Raw genomic sequence first — 27,043 nt, 5'->3', positions numbered from 1 at the left:
AGTGTGGAGATTGAGTAATACAAGTTTTTTCACCCGCAAAAAAAAACAAAACAAAATGACATGTCATATGTCCGCGGTCGTTTTCGAACGTGCCCGTGGAGAGGGTTCGATCACCAAGCACCGTTGCAATCATATGTCTCAAATCTATACTACACCACGCAACACAAAATCTGTGTACTACTACGTAGATAAAAACTACCATACTACTACTCGTGGTCGAAGATGTAGACAACCTCAGTGCCGGCAGTGCTGGATGAACTGGCCTCTTGATCGGTGGCCGTTGCGCGTAGCTCTAGCTCCTCGTCGGAGTCCAGTTCCACCAAGGCTTGGTCCATCTCCGCGCCCACCTGGCGGAGGTAGCGGCCGTTTGCCTCCATCTCGAGCTCCGACTAGATGGAGTCGAGGATAGCTTGTTGCTCCATCGCCTTCTCCGCTTGGGCAACCTCAAGCACGGCCAACGCGTCACTTATCTGAATTCGGTAGCCAGAACTACCTCGCCTTCCTCCTCTTCCCTCTCCTCTGGCTCCGCGTGCTCCATGTCCGCGTCTGGCACCTCCTGCTCCGCCTCCCCCTGCTCCGGTGCCAACTGTTCCAGAGAGTCTCGAGGCAAGCCTGTTGTAATCTGAGCGGCATGACGTGCCTGGATCTCCACTAGGAGCTCCACCTGGGTCCAGAGTGAGCATGGTATAGGTGGTGATCCGTTGGTGGACCATGGCTATCGACGGACGACAAGGGTGGAAATGGGACTGGCTAGGGTCGAGGGGGCGCCGACCAACTTAAACAGTCGGATTGGGCCCCTCGGGCAGCGTGGCAAAGCTGCGATATGAATGCATACTCACCGGACCGATGGGTTTCGACGTGTGTCTGTGTGGGTTCCGCCAGTCGGTCCGACCTGGCAGACGCTCATGGACGCATCCCGGCCTCGTCATATCGGCTTCAGATATGGGATGGATACGAGAGGTGCCGGTCAACCCGGACGTATAGTGTTGGTTTGAGGAGCCCGGCTGGGTTGCAATTTTGTAATCGATCACTGACCAGATCGTCCGTTTGGGTGTATAGAGGGTGTTTGAGGAGCCTGGGTGTAGATGCTATAATCTTTATTTAATTCGTCTGTGTTATTATGATTTATCAATCTAGCACGATTGATGATGAATAAAATCGAAAGTTTTCCGGGGAAAAAGTGAGTCGCTATCATAAGCGTGAGAAATAATATATGTCTATACCTACTAATAAAGGGATGCCCAAAGTCGTGGTCATGTTCGGTTCTTTTATATAGATGATGCCCAAAGTATTATAGCCGCACAAGCACGGCAGTGGCTTAAGCCTAATAAGTCTTCCATCGTGGATCCAAGGTTTTTCCCTTTTCTCCGGAAATGGATTTGTAGCCCCTGGATGCTCCACACCTTTATACGAACATTAAATTTAAAAAAATACTGAGAAATTTGAAAAAAAATCTAAGATTTTGGGATATCAAACCTGGGTTCCTGATATACTCCCGTGTGAAATTTCGTGAAAAAATATCAGAAAACGTATTCATGGCAAAAAAGACAAAAATTTCATATGTATAGAAAAAGAACTGTTTGGACAGATTTTGATTCGGACAATATTTCATTTGCCATGGATACGTTTTCTGGTATTTTTATATGAAATTTCACACAAGGGTAGATTTGAAACCCATGTTTGATATCCCCAAATTTCAGATTTTTTTTGATTGTTTTGGTATTTTTACATTTAATATTCGTATAGGGATGTGCCTGTGTATTTTCCCTTTTTTCCTCCCTTTTCTCACACACCTCCTCCTCCTTGTACGTGTTCATGGGCCGGCCCATATGTGAGGCGTGATGCCCCCTGTTTTTTATTTTTGTTTTTTGCCTTTTATTTTCTTATTTCTGTTTTTGTTTTCCCTTCTTTAAATTAATTCAGGATTTCCAAATTTTAAAAAGTTGTGAGTTTTTAAAAATGTTGCTGAATTCAAAAAATGTTTGGGAAAACATAAAATGTTCTTGGATTCCAAAAATGTTGGTAATTTTAAAAAATGTTTGCAAATTAAAAAGTTTCATGATTAGGAAAGATGGTTGGGAAATATAATAATGTTCACGATTTTGAAAAAGATGATCATGTATTCAAACATATTTGTGAATCTGTAAAAAGTGTCCATAAAATTTTAGGAAATGTTCACAAAATTAAAAAGGTCACAATTTTCAAAATATGTTCCCAAATTTTAGAAGAAGTTCATCAATTCAAAAAGTATTTGTTGAGTCAAGAAAAGTTCATGAATTCAAAAATTGTTCATGCATTTCAAAAATGTTCGCCTAAGCAAAACAAATGTTCGTAAATTTGAAAAATCCCAAATTAAAAAAAAGTTTGTCGATTCAAAAAACTGTTTGCTGATTGAAAAGTCTTTTATATCTAGAATGTGATTAGTTTTTGGAAAGTCTTTATATGTCTATGCGTTGGAAGTAGTTCGTGGTCGATGAGATTTGTTTTAAAAAAATTAAACATTCCCTTGCGTGACACAATGACAAGTGTGGCGTGCAGTGGCAAGCTCACAGACTTCAGACTTACCACGTCGAATGCATTGTGATCACATGAACATCGCGGCTAGCCGGCTATCATCAGCGAGGGTGGGAAGACAGATAATGGTAGGCCACCGTGTTAAATAGAGGACGCTGATATGAGGGTACTGAGCCATACTGCTAGCGCGTAATATTTTTATCTCTGTTGCAACACGCAGGAATGTTTGCTAGTATAAATAAATTTTATAAAAAGAAGAAAAAAACCGCAAATCTCAAGGTGATTCCAGTTGACAAACGCTCGACCACACAAATATCTCGGTCAACCAGACATTAGAAATTCACGAGTACATGTAAAAAAACACACGAGTACAACAGGAAAGGGAAAAGCTACGAGCGTTGGCGAAGGGCCTCGGAAACCACGCCTCGGCCTCCGATTGGTCACAATGGGAGTAACATCACTAGTAACATCACACTTTTCAAGATAATTTTGTTTATGTGGTACATATTTAATGATGAGAAAAATGATGGTGGTAACTTAGCTAGTTACTGTAACATCACACATACCAATACAATATGAGCCTATAGGCTAATAAATGAACCATGACATGACACCACACATATGTTACTACACACTGTGGAAGTAGCAACATAGTTAGTAAAATGTGATATTACTAGTCTAAATTACTCCTCATTGTGACTAGTCTTCCAGAAAACCTCGTCGCTTCGTTATCCTCTCTTGTGCAACCCAGATCGATTTGGATTCGGATTCCTTGATTGCAGTTGCCTAGGGTTTGGATCCACCTCAACAACCGTCACCGTCGACGTCTCCAAGGCCGCCTCCAACACCACCACCCCCGCCACCCTCCTTTTCCAGAGATATGAAGCTGTATTTTCCGGTGTGCTCAAAGAATAAGCAGAACCTAGCAGTAAACATCCTTACACCGGCGTAATCACGATTCCCTTCTCACTTCTTGACTTCTTGTGGTGGGCTCTTATATATTAGTTGAGGTGTTTTGCTACACTTACGCGCAGATTCTACGTGATGTTTGGAGTTTGGTTACGGACTGACGTGGGATTGAAGGATTGGGAAATCACGCTGGTCGGCCCCACCAGGAAAATCAGGGGGGGAGATATTTGTTAGGAAAAGGTTGTCCGTAGCCTGCAGCCCGTAACTGGTCCGTAGGTCTAGAATTTTCGTTGGTTGAGTTGTGTTTACGATCCTATATATTTTGTCCCCATGGACAACTCAGCCATTAGATGACCTCCTTTTCAAATAAATAAATAATGGACAACTCGGTCGAGGCGACAACTCAGATCAGCACTGCAGGGTATGCTGTCGAGATGAGTTTGGATGAGAGGTTTGCGACGATGAGGAGCATCGGTTTGGGGAGCATCGACGAGGAAGAGGAGCTTAGGGTGCTACCGGAGAAGAAGGTCGCTCCTATTTGCTATGTTTGGTGCGATCCCTCTCCATCGGTACACATTGCCCAGGGGATCATGATGGTGCTCAATGTCAACAAAATGGTCAAAGCTGGCTGCAGGGTTAAAATCTTGATGGCGGATTGGTTTGCTCATATACACAACAGATTCAGTGGTGATATGAATGATATTCAGACTATTGGATGTTACATGATTGAGGTATGGAAAACAGCCAGCTTGGAGCTTAACGGGGTAGAGTTCGTGTGGTTGTCGGATGAAATAAATCGCCGTCCACATGAATACTGGACGCTTGTGATGGATGTTGCCATAAATAACACCGTGGGGAGGATGATAAGGTGCTGGGACAAGACCTTTGAATATGCACTCGGGGTGTACGGAATGCCTGCTGACCCATATGACCGGCCTGATGTCGTGGCTAAAATGATCTTTGAACCTTGCATGCAATGTGCTGCTGTATTACTCACGAAGGCAGACATATGGCTGTTGTCCATGGATCATGACGAGGATCTTGAGGAGGTTCGCGAGCTAACTAGAGAGTACTGCAAAGACATGAAGGGTGAAAATCAACCTATTATTCTGTCCCATAATAAGCTCCCCGATTTAATAGAGGACGATGAATTTGGTAATATAGGAGATCCAGCTTGGGCCATCTTCATGGAAGACGGGGAACAAAATTTGAGTGTGAAAGTAAGGAAAGCTTTCTGTCCTGTAAAAGTTGCACAAGGCAACCCATGTCTGGAGTACATTAGACATATTGTGTTTTCATGGTTTGGACACTGTGAGGTTCCCGGGAAAGAAGAGAAGAGTGGTGGTAGCAGGACGTTTCACAAGATGGAAGAGTTCATCATTGATTATGAAAGTGGTGCTCCGCATTCCGCTGAGGTGAAGCGGGCTCTTGAAGAAGCACTAAAGAAGATTATGAAGATTGTAGGTGTCCACTTCGCCGGCAACAGTAAAGCAAAACATCTTGCGAAAGCTATGTAGGAGTACATGATATAAAGCCTTTAGGGATCATGTCTCCTTTTACTTATGCCTTTGGGGATCACAATATGTTAGTAGTACTTCACTAATTTTGCAAGCTATTTACTACGGGTGTAAGCTATTATATATTCACAATATACACTTGTTGTGCGGAGGCATGGCGCGCCCGTGTGATAACCTGTGGCTAATTGAGTTATAGCTTGATGTGTTATTGTTCAGATTGCGGAATTCTTTGGCATACAGAGGGGGGTGAATGATAAAGCATAAACAAATTGTTAGAACTTACTGTATTTAGTTTAGAGACATCTTAAAACTTGTTCCTTCTTTTCTTAGGTCCATTGACTCAAATTAGATTTACACAGAGTTTAATTACTATACAACACGATACCAGACATTTCTCCACAGATTAGAAAAAATAAAGGTACTTATTTTCACAACAGGACACCAGACAGCCATGCAGAAACTGGAAAAAAAACAGTTCTCTCATCAACTGGATACCCAGCAAGTGCTAGTAAACAACAACATGCTACATGTTTAAAATACAGTGATATCTTGTGCACATATTAAAAGAGGGAGCAAATAATAGATTAAAAAGGGAAGAACAAACAAATACATGTAATATTTTCATCAACTACATGCTTAAAATACTGCAACTGTTTATACATACATTTTGTTGTTTACACAACAGAGAGAAACAATGTTACGCAATACACTTCTTCACTGAATGATCAAGTATTGGAGGATAACAAACGGCCAAACCAAAAGACTTCACGGTTTCATCACTAAGACTGACAGCATATGGAGGTGATGCCTTTCTGCAAGTAGCTACTTTTCTCTAGGAAAATGTTACTATTAGAAAATTAGAGTAATTGCTACTTACAGAAAAGAAAAAAAATATCAAACTAACCATTTAATAAACAACCAGCCACACTGAAGCGCTACAAGTCCCTAGAAGTTTCTCTTCGCAGAAAGTAATTCCTCTCTTTCTTCATTTATTGCTTGCCACATCGTTTATTTTATCTAGAAATGTGTGATGTTACTACTTATGTTACTCTCATTATGGATAGTTTAGAGGACATATAAGGTAAAAGGGGGGAAGCGGTGGGTTGGTGGGCCATGGGAAACATGTGACCCGTGGGGGAGGTTGCGGGGCGCTGCCCGACACATGATGAAAAAGGATTTAGTGGCTCGCGCGCAACCAACCTAAAACAACATTTTCTCTGAAAAGAATGTTTTCCATTTTTCACTTTCTTCTTACCACCTCTTCGTCCAACCTTGTTTATAAGTATGATAATCAATTAGCTTGATTTACTTACCTTCTCAACTAATTTCACTTAAATTTACTTACCAAACTTCTCATCAAACTAAGGACGGGTCTTGCCTGCTCCCTCCGCGTGCTCCCATCCATATTCCTGTTTATTCATTTACCATCCAACGGTCACACCATTTTCTCCTCCCGGTGCCTCTTTTTTCCAAAAAAAAGACATAGAATCCCCGTATTTCCATATCAACCCTCTCCCATACGTATTACGCGACGTCTTCTTCCACTGGCTCATCCCGCAGGCCGCAGCGCACCGCCCCAGGACATGCATGCTGCACACCAACACGGAGGGAGCAGGCAGCGCGGCTGGACCCGGTGGCTAAGCCGTGGTCATCTTCGCAACCATCAGCACCGGCAGCGCGGCTGGAGCGTTGAGGCGGATGGAACGGCAACGCGGGCGCCGGCCGTCGTCGATGAGGCGGCACTAGCACCGACGGCAGAGGCGGGCAGAAGCCGGCGAGTGCTACACGCGTACAGCGTACTCGAGCAGGCCAGCTGCTTGCCGGCGATCTCCTGGAATACAGCAAGCCTGCGGCAAGAGCACAGCGAGCTCGCAAGAGCCGGCGGCAAGAGCACGTCGACCTTGTCGTGTGGGCGCGTGAGGCGGTACTCGGCGAGATGGGGTTTGAGGTCGGCTCGACCGTGCTCGCGGTAGGTGCAGAGCTGCGCGCCAATATCAAGAAGGTCTTTGCGGCTTGGAGCTTTGGCCAGAGTTTAGCGGACGACATCGACATCGGCATGGCTGCTGCGGACGGACTCCAGTCCATGGACGCGTAATTTCTGGATGTACTGGGAAAGGACGTTTCAACGATGTGCAAGTATTAAGGATGGGATGAAGTAACAAATTGGTATTCTTGATTTATCTTTCGGTAGTAAAAAGGGGCGTGGGAGAGAGAAAATGATGGAACCGTGGGATGCAAAAGGAACGGTGGGGAGCATGGATGAGAGCACGAAGGCAGGAGCAGGCAAGCCCCATCCTCAAACTATAAGGTAAATCATGGGCAGGATTTTTTTTTTTGCATGGAATTCAGAGCTTTATTTAAACAAAAGTGTTCTCTAAACAATCAGCTATAAGGCTGCTGATCAAGAAGCTGAGAGTCTCCGTAAGCCAGCTTTCGGTGCCAGTCACCGTGCAAGCACGTTTTGCACAAAGGTGAGCTGGACCAATTGGCTGATCTACTTACATGTTGGATTACAAAAGAATGAAAACTAGCAGAAAGCTCTTCAATTTCTAAAAAAATTGATGCCACAACTGAACGACCGTTGAGGCGAGTGTTCCAGAGGTTAACCACCTCCAGGCTGTCGGTCTCCAACACCACATGCGTGAACCCTCTGAGATTTGCGAAGATTACTCCATCCCGAGCTGCAAGGGCCTCCGCGATCATGGGGTCAGTAACTCCAGGGTGAGGTTTGCACCAAGCACCCCGTAGGGCTGTGGACGATCTTGCCACGCCATCAGCTCCACTTTTTCCTTCGTCATGAACGACTACTGAGTCGGTGTTTATCTTGACCTGGTCTGGTTTTGGAGGGCGCCAACCGTGACTTGGTAGGGCGTTAATGTGTTGCAAGGGAATATCAAGCGGGGCTAGAGCTTCTCGAGTAAGCCTTATCGAGTTGGCCGGATCCAATTTGTCCCCATCATGCGTCCATCGGTTGTGTGAAGTCCAAATGTACCACATCATAGTGATGATCGTTGCTTGTTCTCTTGCTGAGAACCTTGGTTCGCATAAAATATCAGATGCCCAAGTGGTGGGATGAAGCCGTGGTAGTTTGATATCCAGGAGCTGGCGTGCTTCGTCCCAAAATCCTTGGGCGTGTGAACAGTACATAAGGGCATGATGTAGGTCTTCATCATGTGATTGACAAAGCTTGCATGTGTTGATATCTCGGATATGTCGATACTTGAGAGTGCATTCATCCGGCAGTATACCACGGAGTACCCGCCACCAGAACACACGCACTTTAGGTACCACCTTGAGAGACCACAGAGCTTTCCATAACTGTTGTTTATTAACTGAAGCTTCTGTAACCGGCCCTTCTTTTCTCGAGCTTGATGCTCTTTTGAATCACTAGAGCTCGGTACGCTGACTTAACAGTGTAGTTACTTGTCCTCTCATGTGCCCATGCCAATGTATCTTCGCCTCCACCGCGTCGTAGAGGAATATTCAGTATAGCCTCAGCATCCGGTGCAATAAAATTCTGTCGAACTAGATCCTGTTTCCAGGACCAGTTATCTGAATCAATCAGGTCGCTGACTAGTCAGATGGTAGGGGCCATTGGTGTCAACAATGGTGTCCTTGTGTGTGTTGTAGGGATCCACTTTGTCAGTCCATGCATTGATAGAAGTACCATCGCCAACTTGCATGACGATACCCGCAAGCAAGGCTTCTCGGCCTGCTATGATAGCCCGCCAAGTTGCTGACGCGGCCTTGGGTACAGCAGCTTGCATGAAATCAGAATTTGGAAAATACCTGCCCTTCATAACTCTTGCGCAAAGTGATGTTGGTTTTGTCATGAAATGCCACCCATGTTTGCCGAGAAGAGCCAGGTTGAACATATGGAGATCACGGAAACCCATGCCTCCTTGACATTTTGGTTTCGTAAGATCTTTTCAAGAGATCCAATGGAGCGACCTCTTATCGATGGAGCTACTCCACCAATACCGTGCCATGCTAGACGTCAGTTTTGCACAAACCTTTTTCGTCAGCAGGAAACAACTCATGTTGTACGTAGGGATCGCCTGGATGATGGTTTTGATGAGTATCTCTCTCCGAGCACATGCGGAGAGCCTCTCAGACCATCCCTGCATTTTGCTTCTGGACCGCTCGCCAATGTGCTCGAATGTGCCACTCGTGATCCGTCCAATAGCAGTAGGTAAGCCAAGGTATCTGTCGCTGAACACTTCTATCATGACACCTAGTGTTCCTTTGATAGTCTGTCTGGTGGAGCTGGGTGTGTTCGGGCTAAAGAAGATATCACTTTTATCCTTATTCACACTTTGACCTGAAGCTTCACCATAGATCCACATAATATCATTCAATCTCTCTACACTCTGGGGATTAGCATTGAGAAAAATCAAACAGTCATCCGCGGACAGCAAATGACTGACCCATGGTGAACAGATGCTCGCCCTAATACCCCTATCATTATGTCCTCCATGATATTTGAGTAGTGACGAGAAACCCTCCGCGCAGAGCGGAAACAAGTAGGGTGACGCGGGATCCCCTTGCTGAAGCCCCCGAGAGGGCGTGAAGTAGGGTTGAAGCTCACCATTCACCCTAACAGAGAAGCGCACTGAGGTGACGCATTTCATAATTAAACTGATCAGAACCATGCTGAAAAACAGCTTCCCATAATGGACTCCAAGTAGTGCCACTCCACTCTATCATATGCTTTCATCATATCTAACTGATCAGAACCCTGCTGAAAATCAGTGTGGTTTTGGCCTTTCTTTCTCCGACGTAAAGTGTGCACACTCTCGAAGGCCACCAGTACATTATCAGTAATCAATCGCCCATGGACAAATGCACTTTGTTCCTCGATAATTATCCCATCCATACAGCCCCTCAATCGGTTAGTTATAACCTTAGCTGCGAACTTATAGAGTACAGAGCATACCGCAATGGGGCGGTATTGAGAGATTGATTGGCGGTACCGTACCTTTGGGATCAAGGTAATGGAAAGTGTCATTGAAGCCAATCAGTAGGTCTCCCCGTTTAGAAAGCTTAACACAACATTAGTCACGTCGTCCTTCAACAAATGCCAATGTTGTTGGAAGAAGCCGGCCGTAAAACCATCAATCCCCGGTGCTTTCGTTGGGGCCATCTGGAAAAGGGCATCATGGACCTCTTTTGCGTCGAATGGTTCCTCCAGCATATCGTTCATGCCGGCATCACTTTCATCGGATTTGATAAACATATGTTTTCAAGATGTTTGAGTGTATGCTAAAATTTATACGCAATATAGTACTCCCTCCATTCCATAATGCAGCGTGTATAGATATTTTGAAAAGTCAAGCTGTCAAAACCAAACAATGCAAATTTCGACCAAATTTATCTATATCTATACCAATATAAAAAGACCCAAAGGGGCAGATCCAAACCATCTCAACCGTCAAATCATGTTATCTAACGGTTCAAATCCCTCCAATGGTGAGCACCAAACACGTTTAACACTCTAATTAGCCACCACTGCTATTGGTTATAAACACGTTTTGACTTAAAGCTATCCCATGAAATCTGCCATGTAATTAATATCCTACCATTCCCGCGAAAAAGTAATTGATATACTACTAAATGTCAACGTGCAACAGATATATCTTACCTAATATAACGTGCAACTAATATCCTACCTAATATAAACGTGCATTGCACGTACATTATTACTAGTATAGATAAAAATATCTGTATCTACAATACAAAATATATAAAGTATGAAACTATATCTTATGATGAAACTAATAATATATATTTGACATTTTAGATGTAAATGATTTTCTCAACAGACTTGGTCAAAGTTTGAGAGGTTGGCTTTTCAAAAAATATATATGAGGTATTGTCAGGAAAAATTTACGTAGAAATTAATCTTATGAATCAAACTACCAGCGTAAGAAAAATTTCTAAGGATTGCAATTCTTCAAAATTACTTCCTCAGTCCCATAATATAAGAGTGTTTATGGGACAAAGGGAGTATTATAAAAAAATCTTTTAAATCAAAGATGCCCCCACTCTTTGTAAAATGTTGTCTACGGGGTGCTGCAAAGTCTGATATTAGTGGAGGCTCTCCAGCAAAACTCTGGATACTCAATGGTGGCACGTCCAATTCTTGAAGAAAGTCGTTTATTGTTAGTTAATTTCGGACCTGCCACCATTATTGAGCATTGTAACCGCGAATCAAATATGATGGCTCATGTGCTAGCGCAGAATGAAAGTGTTGATCCATCAAATTTGTGGTTGGACTCACCTTCAGCTTTTATTTCTGAATTTTTGACGGACGATGTAAGCGTTGTTTAATTTTAATAAAGCTAGCCATAATGATCTTTTCTAGAAAAACAAATGCAAACTGGTCCACCTTTACAGTCTTCACAAACATTTTTCTGGTCTATACACCGCTTCCACCCACTCCTCGGTCAAGCCCTTCTCGCCAAAATCCTTCTCAGAACCCTAGCCCCCGCCGCCCCGCGGTTCCGCATGGCCGGCGCCGCCGCGCTCCGGCGGGCCGCCCGCAGCGCCGTCCGCAAGCTGGCCAACGCCCCCTCCCCCTCCCGTACGATTGTGCTCCCCGAGCGCCTCCTGTCCTCCCAGGCGTCGCCGGAGCACCGCCCCCGCCCCGGCGTGTCGGCGTCGGAGCTGGGGCAGTACCCGCCGGAGCGGATCCGGAATTTCTCCATCATCGCGCACGTCGACCACGGCAAGTCCACGCTCGCCGACCGGCTGCTGGAGCTCACCGGCACCATCCAGAAGGGCCATGGCGCTCAGTACCTCGACAAGCTGCAGGTGCGACGCGACCCCCCCCCCCCCCCCCCCCCCCCCCCCCCCCTCTCGAAACACGAGCAATTTTATTGAAATGTTAGCTCTTACTTAATTTCACCGAGTGAGGAAACATATTGCAATGATGCGGTCCTAATTTTGAAGTTCGTACATGGTAGAACAGCAGTACCAGCAACGTCACGACTTTGATAAAAGGATGATTTCCTTTCAAGTGTTAATAAATGCGTCAGAGATAACAACCTTACAACATACAGTTACATATTATTCTAGCTGAATACCTGCATGTTGCTATGAAACTAATAAAAAAAATCCAAATTATGTGGCACATCAGTCGCCATACAAACCCGCAGCCACAAAAACTGAGATGGATTTATAAAAGACAAGGGAACGAACCAATAAAAAGTATTCATATGGTAACTACTAATTTAACCTACCGTGTGTGCTAAGAAAGTTATAGGAAGATTATTAGCATTTTTTTATCAGTACATTGGGCTATACAGGGGTTAGTAGATATGCTCTTGCTTGATATGGAATTTGGTAAATATATGGAGTTTGATAAAATTATCATTGGGAATTCTTCATTCTAAATTGCAAAATGGTTGAGGGCAGTTAGTTTCTCTTTAGGCTTCCTCATTTGTGTCATTACTTATTTCCGGATGGTAATATTAGCATGAATGGCATACCTTCACTGTCGACTTACCCTGTTTCTTAAATATTCCTATTTTCCTAAAGTTCCTCCTGTTCCTGAGGTGGATAAATCCCTGCTGTATAGTTTTATACTTTCAGCCCTTTATTGCAACATTTATATCTGGTATCAACAGGTAGAGAAAGAAAGGGGCATCACCGTCAAAGCCCAAACTGCGACTATGTTCTACAAGCATACAGTGGAAAATCCCGACTCCCATGGGACAGATACTTCAAGCTATTTGCTTAACCTGATTGATACTCCAGGCCATGTGGATTTCAGCTATGAGGTCTCCAGGTCCCTAGCAGCTTGCCAGGGTGCTCTTTTAGTAGTTGATGCAGCCCAAGGTGTACAGGCACAAACAATTGCAAATTTTTACCTTGCATTTGAGTCAAACCTTAGCATTATTCCTGTCATTAACAAGATTGATCAGCCTACTGCTGACCCAGATAATGTAAAGGCCCAGTTGAAGAGGTTATTTGACATTGATCCAAGTGAAGCTCTGCTCACTTCTGCCAAAACTGGTCAAGGCCTTAGCCAGGTGCTACCTGCTGTTATTGAGCGTATACCTTGCCCACCTGGGAATTGTGATTCACCTGTACGAATGCTGCTCTTAGATTCATACTACGATGAATACAAAGGGGTGATATGTCATGTTGCTATTGTTGATGGTGCGATGCGCAAGGGAGATAAGATTTCATCAGCTGCGACTGGTCGCACATATGAAGTCTTTGATGTTGGCATTATGCATCCTGAGCTTACCCCTACCGGAGTGCTTTACACTGGACAAGTTGGATATGTTATAACTGGAATGCGTTCAACTAAAGAAGCACGGATTGGTGATACTCTTCATCAGGCTAAGACTATCGTTGAACCACTTCCTGGTATGGGATTCCAGACCCTCCTGAAATCATTTTTTATCATCTGATTAATTTAATAGTTGGGCCCTGGGAACACCTCATTTAATTTATTGACAGTTCTACATGCACTTTTTTTCGTAGTTTTTCTTTTGTGGTATTATGTGACATCATGTAAAATAGTCATTTAGGTTTCAAGCCTGTGAGACACATGGTCTTCTCTGGTGTATACCCAGCTGATGGTTCTGACTTTGAGGCTCTTAGCCATGCAATTGAGAAGCTAACATGTAATGATGCCAGCGTGTCTGTTACAAAAGAGACAAGCACTGCACTTGGCATGGGTTTCAGGTATAAGCTTTTCTGCATGCTCAGTATATTCCCCTTCCGTTGATCACATGCTATCAAGTGTCCAAACATGCCTCAATTCATTATTGATCCGTACAAGAGTTTGTATCATGTGTATCTTTTCAGATGTGGTTTCCTAGGATTGCTGCACATGGATGTGTTTCATCAACGGCTTGAACAAGTATAGTTTTGCTATTACTTTTGCAAACAATTTTCAGTTTATTGGTGGCATGTAACTATAAGTTTTATTGTACATAGCTGTAAACAGCTTTGCACTTAATTAATACCACCACGAGTTCTTTCGAACACCAAAAATAGGCCAGTATACACTCGTAGGAAAATTTGCGTCCCTATTACTGGAAGAGGCCAGTTAAGCTCCTGCTAGTCGATTGTAAGGAGGTCTATCTTGCCTATTATGGCTGATTATACTGATTAATTGGCCTGTTACTAAACCTGTTTACCTACTTGTAACTGGCGAGGGTACCCAGCATGAGTATACGGCATAATATGAGGCCTAGTAGACCTGTTTTCAGTACATTGGATATAATACCTGCCAAAAGAGGTATTTTGTTAGTGCATCAGGATCCATGTGTGTATTAAGGCAAACTCTTTTGTTAAGAAAAGCAGTGAACACCTTTCAGCGATTCTATTGTTTAGTTGCATGATAGCTCATTTTTAGTAATCAATACCCCGAAGGTTTTGTGGTTCCTTTAGCCCCGGAAGAGGAATTGTTATCATTTTTGTTGTGTGGATTTAGGATTCAAACGAATTTACTTTGCATAATTACACCCACTTAGGATTGCAATATCTATCCACCTATGTCACAATTCAATAATGGAGCCTTTTTTTTCTCAATTGGACCACATGCATGCACTTCTGCTCTCACCGAGAAATTGATGGAAAAAAGATGGTGGCGGTGTTCTTGCATCATCTGATGTAACTATTTCTACGGGAAGCCATCATTCATGAGATTTATTTTGCCACTGCATTTTGTACAGGAATATGGAGCTCAAGTCATATCCACCATACCAACTGTACCATATATCTTTGAATATGGTGATGAAAGGTGAGCATTTACAATGATATTATACTTGTTCTCTGCTAGGATATCTGAGCTTGATTGTTTTGTTCAGCAAGGTGCAAATTGAGAACCCTGCGGCCTTGTCTTTCAATGCTGGAAAACGTATAACGGCCTGCTGGGAGCCAACAGTCATTGCAACAATTATTATTCCTAGTGAGTAAGATCTGCTTCCTTTCTCATTAGTTTTCCTGTTCCATTTACAACTAGGAAGAGTGATGATGATCAACCATTTCTTTTAGGTATGTTGGGCCTGTAATTATGCTTTGTTCGGAAAGGAGGGGTGAACAGCAAGAATATACATTCATTGATGCGTAATTGTTTCCCCCAAAATCACATTTTTTTTAAGTAAATGTTTTTTGTTTTTGCTCATTGTGGCTATGTTTGATGCAGTAATAGAGCTTTATTGAAGTACCGATTACCTTTGAGGGAGATCATTGTGGACTTCTACAATGAGTTGAAAAGCATAACATCTGGCTATGCTACTTTTGACTATGAAGACTCTGAGTATGTATCATTTTCAATTTAAAAAATCAGATAAGGTCTGGTTACACTACTGGTTTTGTCATTTTTCGAGATTTTGAGATGAAAACGAATATGAGTATGGTTGTAAGGTTGTGGCTCATCGTATTCCTGTGCTCTGGTCAGTCTTTTCCGTTGAACATTTTATACCCCCTTTGTTTCTTGAAAGTTGTTGGCCTTGCTTATGAATATGACCCCTAGTGCAGGTCTCTAATCCAGCCTACTAAGTACCTACGTGAACAAATTTTTGCTCTAGACATCTTATGTTTCAGGGAACATCTCCCGGTGACTATTTGACTAGTAACTGTTCGAGTCGTTAAATGACTTAAACTGTTTCCACTCACTTGATTAATTAGTCAAGTGGTGTACAAATTATTTACATTCGATGTGAGATGGCTATTCAAGTAGCACATAGGAATTTCTTCTATGATGGAAAAGGAAAAAAAATGTGACAGCTTCGTATCACTATTTCTGGTTCTTGTTACACTAACTTAATTTCATTTCAACAGGTATCAAAAATCTGATCTTGTTAAGATGGATATTCTACTTAACGGCCAGCCTGTTGATGCTATGGCTACTATAATCCATAACCAAAAAGCTCAGAAGGTTGGAAGAGAATTAGTGGACAAGCTGAAGAAATTTATAGAAAGGTATCCATTATGCTCCTTGTTTTGGGACTCTGATGTGTAAAATGAACAAGTTATGTCTATAGGAATTTATATAAAAAATCATGAGCTTGGCGAATCTAGATCCTACATCTGTCTAACCATCGGGTGAAGTTTGAAGTTGAACTTTGTCTCCTTAAGTGATGCTTGTGTTCAATTCCAATAATTAGCTAAAGCAATCAGCCATAACTTATATTTCCTTCAGCAGTGGGTAACTCTGAATGCACAACACTAGACTTGCTGTATTACTTTTTTCTTGTGTACTGAGTAAAAAATCATTGCAGTGTGAAAATTTATATTTTTTGTCACGTATAGTTCATGCCCAATGATGGTCACTGGCCAGTGCTCTTTGATTAGATTGTTTCTGAGCACTCTCACGACTCTATAAATTACACAATTGGAAGGGGAATGTAGTTTCATTAGAAAAGAGGATTGTGAAGCAGAAAAAAGTGGATTTCGGTATTGGGTAAAATGCTGTTGCAACAATTTTTTTTATCCTTGTGCTGATTGGAGACACTTTATTTCCTTTAGCCACTCTTTCCACTTAAGTTCATTTTGTAACTCTTTGGTCTCTCATTGTGCAGGCAAATGTTTGAGATCACTATACAAGCAGCAATTGGTTCAAAGGTTATTGCAAGGGAAACGTAAGATATTACTCCCTCCGTTCCGAATTACTTGTCACAGGTATGGATGTATCTAGATGTATTTTAGTTCTAGATACATCCATTTCTCCGACAAGTAATTTGGAACGGAGGGAGTAGTTCTGCTTTAGTTTTCTTGAATACTACTCCCTCCGTTCCCAAATATAAGACGTTTTGGTAGTTTAGGAATGGAGGGAGTACATCATTCCTTCATTATTTTTGTTAAAAGATTTGTGTTCATTTGAAGTGCTTCGAATTTAACATTTGTATGCACTTCACTGTATTTGCAAGTGCATCTATAGCTATTTAGGAATTGAACTTTTCTGCGAATAAGTATATAGTTATTAACATGAAATGCATTTTCAGTTCGGAGTAAAGTCGGATTTATCCATTCAATTTCAGGCTTGTAGTTTGCCTGAATGAGTATGTTCATTGGAACACCAGCTGTTCCTTAGAATTTAGTGTCATGGGAAGTGGTTTTGATTTTTCTTTTATAGTTTTCATCACATTTAAAAAAGCGGTAGGTGTTAATTGTGCGTATTGCCACCATCTTGTGCTTTCTGACCAAAGTGCACACTTATGCGCAGATGAAGCACACTTAAGTGCTAGGCGTTTTGCTATCGCCTAGAGCCTAGCCTACGTGCACTTAAGCCCCCGCCTAGGCGCGCCTTTTTAAACTATGGTTTTCATTGAGTTCTTTGTCTGACTTGATAATGGTTCCATCTTAACCTTTCCATTGGCCTAAAAAGATCTGCTTGTATATCATGACCAATCAGCCTTTGTACATCAGTCCCATGGTTCAGTGTCTCGTCCTATTCTGTATTTTGGTCATGAAACATGTGAAATAGGTCCAGATAGCTTGTTAGGACTCCCTAGCTTGGAGTACTAGTTAGTCACCCAGTTCTAATTTATTTTCAACTGCCCATAGCATTATTCAGTTACATGAAAAATATTCTGTTCGGTATCAGGTTAGCTTAGCTGGAGTACTCTTTTATTTTCTTAAGTAAAAACATGTGCATTTGACAGGTACATAATTGAGCATGTTGTCTTGTGTCATTTCCAGCCTGTCAGCAATGAGAAAGAATGTTCTGGCCAAGTGCTATGGTGGTGATATCACCCGCAAAAAGAAGTTGCTAGAGAAGCAAAAGGAAGGGAAGAAGCGCATGAAACGTGTTGGATCCGTCGATATTCCCCAAGAGGCATTCCATGAGCTACTAAAGGTCTCTAGTTCAAAGTAGACGAGCTGTACTTTAGTGTCGTAGCCTCGTGTAGTCATCTTCCTTCCTGAAAGGTGAGTTTTGGTCACACGATTTTTGCACATCATATATGTCCAGCTTCCAGAGTAGCTTCGCCTTATCCCTTTTCTGTTGCATTGCAGGCTTTCACTCCTTGTTCACCAAGTACATACTGACGTTTTTCACCGTGCAGCGTAGCACCACTGCTGTCGTTGCTCCTGTGCCCAAGGGTTAAACCGCCGGTTCAAAGGGGTTTATTTCACGCCGAGATGCTCCGTCCTGCGGTGCTGGTGCTGCGAACCTTGGTGTTCCAGGATGTTTTGGTGGTGCTAAAACATGGACTCGCACCCTGGTGTGAGAAGAAAAAAAAACCCGTACTGCCACACCCTGTTAAGCTAGTTCTTGATGGAAAGCGGACAGCATACGGCGGGCGGCGCTTGCTTGCCTCGTATTTTCATAGTTGGCACGATCATATACGCAGAATGTTGTGCCTCACCGCACTATATTTTTTTGGAGGAGAAGTGCCGAACAATTCTACAAGTAGAGTTATACTTGGTTTTGTTTTGGAGAAGTTTTTCCCATTGTTCTCCGTTGTATTCTTCTGAAAAAAACATACACTCTGGAATAAGTGAAACTGCCCCAAGGTTCTGTATCTGCATTCCCCCACTATCTATTGGACAATTAATTTGATTTTCTTGAGATGGCAATGGTGCATCACTGAGAGAAATTGTGGCTAAACCAGTGAAGCTTGCTTTGAAGTGTGAGATAGATGCAGATATTGCTGGCGATCGCTGAAATCGGTTTTGACATTTTCTTTTTGATTTTGATGCCGTGATTGCAACATTTTATTGTTTGCATATGAAAAGTAATATTTTTACTAAAGAACTTTAAAGGGTTGTGCTACGAGATCATCCCGCTGATAACACCGCCTCCCTGGCTGTCAGATCAGCCATGGCTCCGAGACTCCGAGTGTCGTGGACCCTCCTGCTTTGCAAAGCAACATTGTGGCCATATTTTGCAAATAATAGTGACGTTGCAATTTGGCATCACAATATTGGGCATGTTTCATGAAACCCAAACAATGTTGCAACCGGCAAGCTTTTTTCAGTCAGGTGATTGAAGCGTTTCTGAATTTATTAAAACTAAATATTTTGTGCTTATTGGTAAAATGTTGAATAAACAATTTATTAAAACCAAACCATTTTTGTGCTTATTGGAAAAATGTTGAAGAAACATATAAAAAGCAAAAACCAATTCTGCACCAGCCGAGAATCGAACCCGGGTCTGTAGGCAGGGTACTATTCTATAACTAGACCACTTGTGCTGCTGTGGTTTGCTGCAGATTTTATATTTAAAGGACATAATAAACGTTGCACCTTGTGTGGATCGTGTCCACTACCGGTGGGGGTGGAGGTGGGGGCGAGTCAAACGGAAAAGCGCACGCCACTCAACCCCAGCCGGCCAGCCACCCCCCATCCCGCAGGGCGGCCATGGCGATCCCGCGCCTGCGCTCCCTCCCCCTCCCCCTACTCCTCGTCGTCCTCCTCCGCGCCTTCGCCTCGCTCCCCATCCAAGCCGCCGCGAGGGGCGGCCTCGACCCGTCGCCAGGTTCCTCTCTCACCCTCTGCGGCGTCTGGATTCCATTTCCCGGGGCAACGACGCCGTGCTGGGCCTCGATCGATCTCGGACGGGTAGCTAGCTAGCTTCGTGGGACGCGGATCCGTTAGTTGGCTCGATTTTGTGGATTTGGTGGGGGATGCTGCCGTTATTCACGAGCCTAGCTGGTGCGGATGTGCCTGGGGCTCAGTTCGTTTCGGTACAACCTGCACGGATTGGGAATGTCGTTAGTTATGAGGAGTAGGAGCACCTTGGATGCATGATGAGTGCCTTATGCTTTGGACTGGCTGATGATTGCGTAGTTATGATGTGAAGCCCACACCATCCACCTGGCTAATAAAATGGATAAGTATAAGTAGCTGTCATAAATTGGCATATGTCAAGCTAGATTCCTAGAGTATTATTACCAATTAATTAGTATATCTTCTCCCTGTCTCCGAGCTTGTTTCACCAGTCAGCTTTGATCACACTTTGCGAGTTTGCGGACTCGGTTCTCAGGATATGCGCAGCTATTTCGTACCCAAGTAATAATCTGTTATTGTCAACCAGGTATCGCCGTTGAGAAACATGGGGCATTTTCGCGCGGTCTTCTTCAGGATATGCCTGAGATCACGTATGTTTTTAAATCAGAGCTTTTAGTTTCTATTCATGTTTTTATTGCACGAAAAAATTTGCTGTAAACATGTATGCAATGCTTTTTCTATCAACTTTAGGGATGAAATGGTTCGCGGATATATGAGCAACTCTGAACTTGAGGGTGCTGTACAAGACTTTGGGAGGCGCTGTGCTAATGTCTCCAGGATATACAGGTATATGATGTATAAGACTTTGCTCCCTGTCGATGAGTTCTCGACCATTTTTTTGGGGTCCTCAATTTGTTTAGCAGTGACATATAAATATTGCTTTGATTGGTTGGTATCCAACTGTGGTGGGTAGACAATAGAATTAAAAGCATTGCTGATCACTATGGGATTCAGTAGTTCATACTTACACTGATAGATAGGTAATGTAAAAGTAAATGGAAGGGAAAATACTGAAAGGTAGTCTTTTTGCATGTTAAATTCGAAACCTAAGCCCATTCATAAAAGGCGTGTCTAATTATATGTGAACTTCTGGATTGCAGCAGCAAGTTTCAAAAGTACTATGTATGTGTAACTTAATCTTCTGGTTGCGATAATCAGTTTAATGCGTAGGACTGTAATCTCTCCTGTCTGATAGATCTAGTATGCTCATATATGATATATCCAAACTTCACTTACCTATTCTTTCTTCTCTCTTTGAGGGATTACACAAACCTGTTATCAGCATCGGGAAGAGTGTAAATGGTTCCCCATTGGTATGTAACTTACTGATGATAGCTTTAATGCTTTATTCGTTGTCAAAATTGTATACTGGATAACTTTTCTGATTGCTCTTGTAGTGGGCCATTGAAATATCAGACAAGCCTGGGCTAAAAGAAGCTGAACCAGCATTCAAGGTTTGTGGCCTCTTTATCCTTAAGAAGTGGGTCGTTTTTATAAAATTCTGAAAGGAAGTGTTTTATAAGTTGAGCCACCCGACCATCTTGCTTTATCATTCCTTTTATCTCATCTGCTCTAAAAGAACAGCTGTGACTCAATGGCAATGGGAGTCTTTTCTTTCATATTTATAATGACTTCCTTGACACTCTGTTAAGTTGCTCTTCTTCTTTGTGAGTTTTCATGGGGTTACCCCCTTTTCCTATGTCGATGAGAGTTAACTAAGCTATAATGGAATCACATCCAAAATTGAAACCCATGATTTTCCTGTAGAAACTAGCTTACATAGCTATGTTGGCAATAGTTCAGCTAACTTGCTTGAACTCTTTTATTTCAGTTTTTAGTATAATATAAGTAAGAGCTATCTATGTTGGCATTTTCCTATTTCAGTGTTAATAGTACCAAGAATATAAATTTGATGTAGCTTTTGTTTTGAAAATTTCCAGTTCATTGGGAATGTCCATGGCGATGAGCCTGTTGGGAGAGAGGTCCTCATGCAACTTGCGTATTGGCTGTGTGATAACTACCTGAAGGATCCTTTGGTAAGGTTCTCTAGATGCTACATGCTCTTTGCTTAGCCATGGAGCTTTTGACTGACCAACTACTTACAATTTGGTTTTGCAATTAATTTGTTACATGACATGAAAAGGAAACTTAGTACCTAACCACAGTAGAAATCAATTAATTTATGGAACAAAATTTAGATTCTCAAACATGCTGCGAATTATGTTGTTTTAGTTGCATTGCTATGGATCATGTAATGTCCAACATATTTTTTAACATTGGAGATAATGTGCTCACTTTTTCTATCTGAACAAAGCTGTTATGTAAACTTACTCCAAAATATTTCCACCAGTTTTATGGAAATTGATACTAATATGCTATGTTCAGAACTTAGCTGTTAAATTAATTTTGTAGGCAACTCTTATTGTGGAGAACACGCACCTTCATATACTTCCATCAATGAATCCAGATGGATTTGCTCTTAGAAGGCGTGGTAATGCAAACAATGTTGATCTCAACAGAGACTTTCCTGACCAAGTACGTACTCAATGCATTAATTTTCCTTATGGAAGGTTCTATAACCCCCTTTGCACTTTATCTTTTGGAGAGCCGTTCGATTTAAATTTTCATTTTTTTACTGGCAGTTTTTCCCCCTCAACGATGATATTAAGCACCGACAACCTGAAACTAGAGCTATTATGAACTGGATAAAGCAAGAACACTTCACAGCCTCTGCTAGTTTGCATGGGGTAATTATTCTTCCCTTAACGCTGTTTGTGAAATTATTTGATTACTTAAATCTTGTTGACCGCCCAGTTATGTTTCTGTGGTCAAGTCTACTTTGTCAAGTAGTGAGCCACATCTCGGTTTCTATTTCTGGGTTACTGTCATGTTCTGCTTATGAAAATGCCCCCAAATTTCGTGTGCCCCAAAAAGTCATATCCAGGACAAACCTATTTTGTCTTATGTCTTTTCTATTCTCAGCCTGCTATATGGAGTGGTTGTGGTCATTTGTTAACTTTGCTTCTAATCACTTTATGCTCAATTTATCATCTCTCTCACAGAAAATAAAATGCATAGGCAAATCATATTTGCGCTGCAATTGATGGGTTGGATGTTGTTAACTTGTTATATTTAGTCTTATTTCTTCTCAATCTGCTATGTGGTGAAGAATTTTCTTGCTTCGATGTATACTATTAATGTCTAAAAGTGGATGTTTTGGATCGGGTCAGACCCTGTAGTTCTGGAACTGTTTCTTTTAACCTAGTAATTCCTCTGGGCACCTCTGGGGCACTTCCTTTTGATCTTAAAGTGCGAACATAATTGGTTTAAGGAAGAAAAATAACAACAATAGCAGATGGTAGAAGATTTTTTCAGTTTTTAATACTAGAAAGGTGATGTTCACAAATAGGTGGATACCAATTACAGTATTTAAGATTAGGATGCATGTAAAAGAAAAGGGCCATCTGTATACCACTCTACCATCCATCCATTTTCAGGATTAATTGTTGAAGGTCCAATACTAGGAATTCACTAACTTTTCTTCATTTTCAGATGACCCTTTGTTTCATGGACATTATTCTGATACATAGTTCTTACGTCATTACCAATTAGCTCCTGATTGACTGATTGCCATCCATTGCCACCTGATTTGAGTTTTGCAGGGTGCTCTTGTTGCAAATTATCCATGGGATGGATCTAGAGATACAAGGTAGCCAGTTTCCTAATTTACATTCAGTTTCAAGATCCCCTGCTAGTACTTTTGCATGTCCTGTTTCTCTATATCTTACTAAAACCCAGCAATAAGATTTTAACCAAGGATTGTCCACAGATGTGTCAGTATATTTCTCAAATGATGTACTCCCTCCGATCCAAAATAACTAAAACCATGACACTTATTTTGGATCGGAGGGAGTACATTCATATTTTGTGTTTGCCAACTTGAGTCCTTGCTAATGCTGGTACTTGAATTTTGATGTTCGCAAGTGCTTTATTCAGAGGTTAGATTGCACGTGGCCACCCATGCTTGTTAAACAGTAACATTCTCTTGATGCCCCATAGATTTGTTAGATGTACCTTTTCTTATTTATAGGACCATCAAGATAGATAAGCAGCACACAGCTAAAGTTTTATGAGCAGCTGATCAACAGTCGTGCACATAATGGGCTGTTAATCAATATATCGTAAGTGGCGCTGTTGGAGCCCTTGGATTTTAATGTCATACAATGTTATCTTGTAATGCAATATTTTTGCCTGAGTTTTTGTTCAGTATAGCAGTTATTTCATTTGTTTTGCTATTTTTCATTCACCTACTAGTCTTTAGGAACACAAACTTGCTTTGTTTCAGACTGCATTCTCACATAGATTGTCTTGCTTACAGAAAACAGTATTATGGATGTCCTGATGACAAGACATTCCGGTACATGGCGTCAGTGTATAGTCAGTCACACTATAACATGTCATTGAGCAAGGAGTTCGAAGGAGGAATTACAAATGGAGCGCTGTGGTAAAGAAAAAAAAGACTAGCATCGCTTTGCTACTCCATATTGAACTTTCGTTGTATTAACATTCCAGTGAGTGTTAGTACTTTTCAAGACCGAACATAGCAATTTATGGTTTGTGATGCAGGTATCCAATTTATGGTGGCATGCAAGACTGGAACTATATACACGGAGGCTGCTTTGAGTTAACCCTTGAAATTAGTGATGTAAAATGGCCAAAAGCATCTGAGGTACTTTTGCATCTTGTTATGCTTCTGCTTCTGCTGCTGCTGTTGTAAACCACTTGGTAGACATGTTTTTGTTCTGATATTCTGTATAATCTTCTGCTACAGCTTCTTGTCATATGGAAGCAAAATAAGTTGAGCATGCTCAATCTTGTTGCAAGCCTTGTAAAGGTAAGATGTTCCTAGTGTTTGATTCCTATGGTTATGCACCAGAAATAATTAACAACCTCGCCCTATTTGAAGTGAAATGGTGTCAGTTAGTATATGGGTTGGGGCACCGGGTTCTTCAACCACCATGTTTGTACCAGGGTCTGGGTTGAGGCACTGTGTCATCATTTCATTCTCTGCCCCTTCTGAAATAGTACCTTCCAGTGTTATTGAAGTTGTTCCTTTGGGTTTTGCTCCTTGTTGTTCTCTTTTGTTGACATAGAAAATGTTTGTCACTGTGTGCACTATATTAACACTTGTTTCAGACAGGAGTTCATGGAAGGATATTTGCTGCAGATACTGGCCGTCCTATACCAGGCTCACTCATGGTTAAGGGAATTGATTCGAAGGTGAGATTATTTGGCAACCTTAACCTATATCCAGTGAGGTATATATAAGTGACATTTGGATCCTGAATGCAAATGGATTATTTTGTGGTCTTATGGATGAACTGGCAAATTTATGCTGAAATTTTTGGGTTTATCATTTGAGAGATCCTAATACTCGTCCTGTGCTTGATCATAGATAAATGCCAGCGGAACTTTTGGCAATTACCATCGGATGCTTGCACCTGGTCAGAGCTATGAAGGTAGGCTTTGTATGCTCCTTCTGTCCAAAACATCATTTACAGATATGGTTAGATAGCCTGCATGTATTAAACATGGTTGGGGATGTCTCCTCAGTCCTCACTTGGCCTAATCTCCTTTTCTTTATCTAAATTTTCACTAGAAAATCTTGGATAGATGAAGCTAATCCATTGGTAACCCCACACGGGCTTTCTTTTATTACTGTCAGTCGTGGCATCGATGGAAGGCTTCAGACCAAAAAGAACACATATCATGCTGGGGCGCGAAGCCATGAATCTGGACTTCATCTTGGACCCATACGGAGCCCTCAAGGGAGCCAAGCCTCTGCGCAATGACTGCGGCTGCAGTTGCAACGATGACGGTGGCAGCAACAAGCCGTTCCTCCTCCGGGAAGCTTACCTCTGGCTGTATCTCCTGGTCCTGTTTTTCCTGCTTGCCCTCTACCTGCTCTTCAGGAGGAGAATGGCGTCGAGGCTCGTGGCACAGCGCCACCCTCCTCCGAAGCGGCCTGTTGCCGTGTGAGACGAAGCTGTACGTGCTGGTGGGTGTTTGTAGCGTAATCACAGCCTTTACAAACTGTTGTTCACACGTGGGATTAGATTGTGGCCATAATATGCCACGGAAGTTTTGAACAGTTTTTTAGTTGGAGATATATATGTTTGAGTTAACTGGATACATTACATACAGAGATAGAGGAAGGATAGAGTGAATCAGTGACGCAGGCCGAGTCTCTTAGTTTCTTCATCTCATGCTAATAAAATTGTTTTACTGTCTGTTTTCTTACCATGCATGAAATATGCCTTGATCGAGTGTCCAATTAATCCATACCTTTTTAGAAACGGTAGTGCTCTTCAGCGAACGTTCGTTGGGGTCCATGGCAGAACGAACGTTTTTCACAGCAATTTATTTGTCGGGAGTTTGTCAATTCCTTCAAGCGAACAAGATTTGTGTTGCCAAAACTCGCCATGTGTTTTTGAAGAAATTATCATACGTGCTATGAGGAATTTGACATAAAGAGGGTCCTTTATAGAAAAGTAAAATAACGATGTAATTAGATACAGAATCCAAGCACACGAATATATGCCGATCACAAAACAATTAAACACGTTTCCGCAAAAAAACAAACAAACAATTAAACAGGAGAGGAAGTAAACTGAAGATACACTATCTGCGCTCCATTCAGATCCTGAAGTGGTCGAGCGCGGAGGTGCCGAGGCCCTTGGCCCTGTAGTCCCGGAGCAGCTCCTCCATCGTCGCGCTCTTGTACCACACGCCTCCTTCACCGCTGGTGACGATCGGCCGCAGCACCTTCGTGTGATGGCCATGGATCGTAGAGATCCACTAGATCGGGGTAGGTGAGGGAGAAGATAGCTTGGGAAGGAAGAAGGGAGGCAAGGGGAAAATAGTTTCTATTTTATTTTCTTCAATAAACTGATACATGAGACGTCTGCGGTTTAACCCACCGCTCACGCACACACTAGCTACTTTCCAGCTGTCACCCGGGCCCATTGGCCAGCTACGCTCCGCCTTCCTTCGGCCACTGTCGCTGCTTATCTCTGAATCCTTGCCCGGACAGTCGATCTCTGCTGCCATGGCACCCTTCTCTGAACCGCTGCCATGGCAGCTGTTTGCCCCATCACTTGTATCCGTAAGCGCTTGCACCGTAGTGCTGACAGGTTCCCCAACTTTAGATATACTGAATCTTGAATCTACCCCCCCCCCCCACACACACACACACAAAGAAGGTTTTTTCAGACCTATTTTGAGCAGCATATTGTTTGATCCTTGTTTGAGCCCGCTGCAATTGTTCCTTGAGCACCTCTGTTGTACAGAAAAAAATCTTCAAAAAGTTTCGTGTCATTTAGACTTCGTTTGGTACTGATATTCTGAAAAACCAAAAACAGGCAAAAAACAATAACTGGCACTGGGTAGTAAGTTAATAGGTTAGTCCCAAAACATGATATATAATTGCTTGTAATTGCATATAAAACATTCAAGATTGATACTATAATAGCATGAAACAATAAAAATTTATAAATATGTTGGATACGTATCACATACCAAGGCAAATTCATCCGGGACTAAGAGTTTTAGATTACGCATCGGGCCAA

General features: G+C 42.3%; 3 protein-coding genes across 6 annotated transcripts; all 3 read left to right on the top strand.

Annotated features, from left to right (window-relative positions):
- The first annotated feature begins 3,800 nt into the window (after positions 1 to 3,800).
- LOC125527228 (tyrosine--tRNA ligase 2, cytoplasmic-like) lies at positions 3,801 to 4,940 on the top strand. The gene has a single exon (XM_048691775.1). The coding sequence runs from the start codon at positions 3,801 to 3,803 to the stop codon at positions 4,938 to 4,940; it is 1,140 nt and encodes a 379-aa protein (XP_048547732.1).
- A 6,427-nt stretch (positions 4,941 to 11,367) lies between these two features.
- Positions 11,368 to 18,427, top strand: LOC125527225 (translation factor GUF1 homolog, mitochondrial). 2 transcript variants are annotated; one of them, XM_048691771.1, is made up of 12 exons: positions 11,368 to 11,753; positions 12,569 to 13,316; positions 13,481 to 13,637; positions 13,761 to 13,815; positions 14,633 to 14,700; positions 14,768 to 14,872; positions 14,955 to 15,026; positions 15,106 to 15,219; positions 15,744 to 15,884; positions 16,484 to 16,543; positions 17,604 to 17,831; positions 17,969 to 18,427. In XM_048691771.1, exons 1-11 carry the CDS (start codon positions 11,448 to 11,450, stop codon positions 17,776 to 17,778), a joined length of 2,001 nt encoding a protein of 666 aa, XP_048547728.1. In that variant the 5' UTR covers positions 11,368 to 11,447; the 3' UTR covers positions 17,779 to 17,831; positions 17,969 to 18,427. The 2 variants fall into 2 exon arrangements, with proteins under 2 accessions (XP_048547728.1, XP_048547727.1); XM_048691770.1 differs by having other exon boundaries at positions 17,919 to 18,427.
- A 751-nt stretch (positions 18,428 to 19,178) lies between these two features.
- Positions 19,179 to 25,705, top strand: LOC125527226 (carboxypeptidase SOL1-like). Of its 3 annotated transcripts, XM_048691772.1 has the most exons (15): positions 19,179 to 19,383; positions 19,942 to 20,005; positions 20,106 to 20,201; positions 20,698 to 20,728; positions 20,813 to 20,869; positions 21,356 to 21,451; positions 21,828 to 21,950; positions 22,058 to 22,162; positions 23,078 to 23,124; positions 23,794 to 23,919; positions 24,042 to 24,144; positions 24,247 to 24,309; positions 24,612 to 24,695; positions 24,871 to 24,934; positions 25,141 to 25,705. In XM_048691772.1, exons 1-15 carry the CDS (start codon positions 19,266 to 19,268, stop codon positions 25,452 to 25,454), a joined length of 1,491 nt encoding a protein of 496 aa, XP_048547729.1. In that variant the 5' UTR covers positions 19,179 to 19,265; the 3' UTR covers positions 25,455 to 25,705. The 3 variants fall into 3 exon arrangements, with proteins under 3 accessions (XP_048547729.1, XP_048547730.1, XP_048547731.1); XM_048691773.1 differs by lacking the exon at positions 19,179 to 19,383 and having other exon boundaries at positions 19,969 to 20,005; positions 20,675 to 20,728; XM_048691774.1 differs by lacking the exons at positions 19,179 to 19,383; positions 19,942 to 20,005; positions 20,106 to 20,201; ... (1 more) ...; positions 20,813 to 20,869; positions 21,356 to 21,451 and having other exon boundaries at positions 21,883 to 21,954; positions 22,085 to 22,162.
- Positions 25,706 to 27,043: the final 1,338 nt, after the last annotated feature.

The sequence above is a fragment of the Triticum urartu genome, unplaced genomic scaffold (assembly GCF_003073215.2).
Source record: "Triticum urartu cultivar G1812 unplaced genomic scaffold, Tu2.1 TuUngrouped_contig_3318, whole genome shotgun sequence".
In the NCBI taxonomy this organism is placed as follows: domain Eukaryota; kingdom Viridiplantae; phylum Streptophyta; class Magnoliopsida; order Poales; family Poaceae; genus Triticum; species Triticum urartu.
The sequence above is the reverse complement of the archived record's forward strand: the minus strand, read 5'-3'. Positions and strand labels throughout refer to the sequence as shown.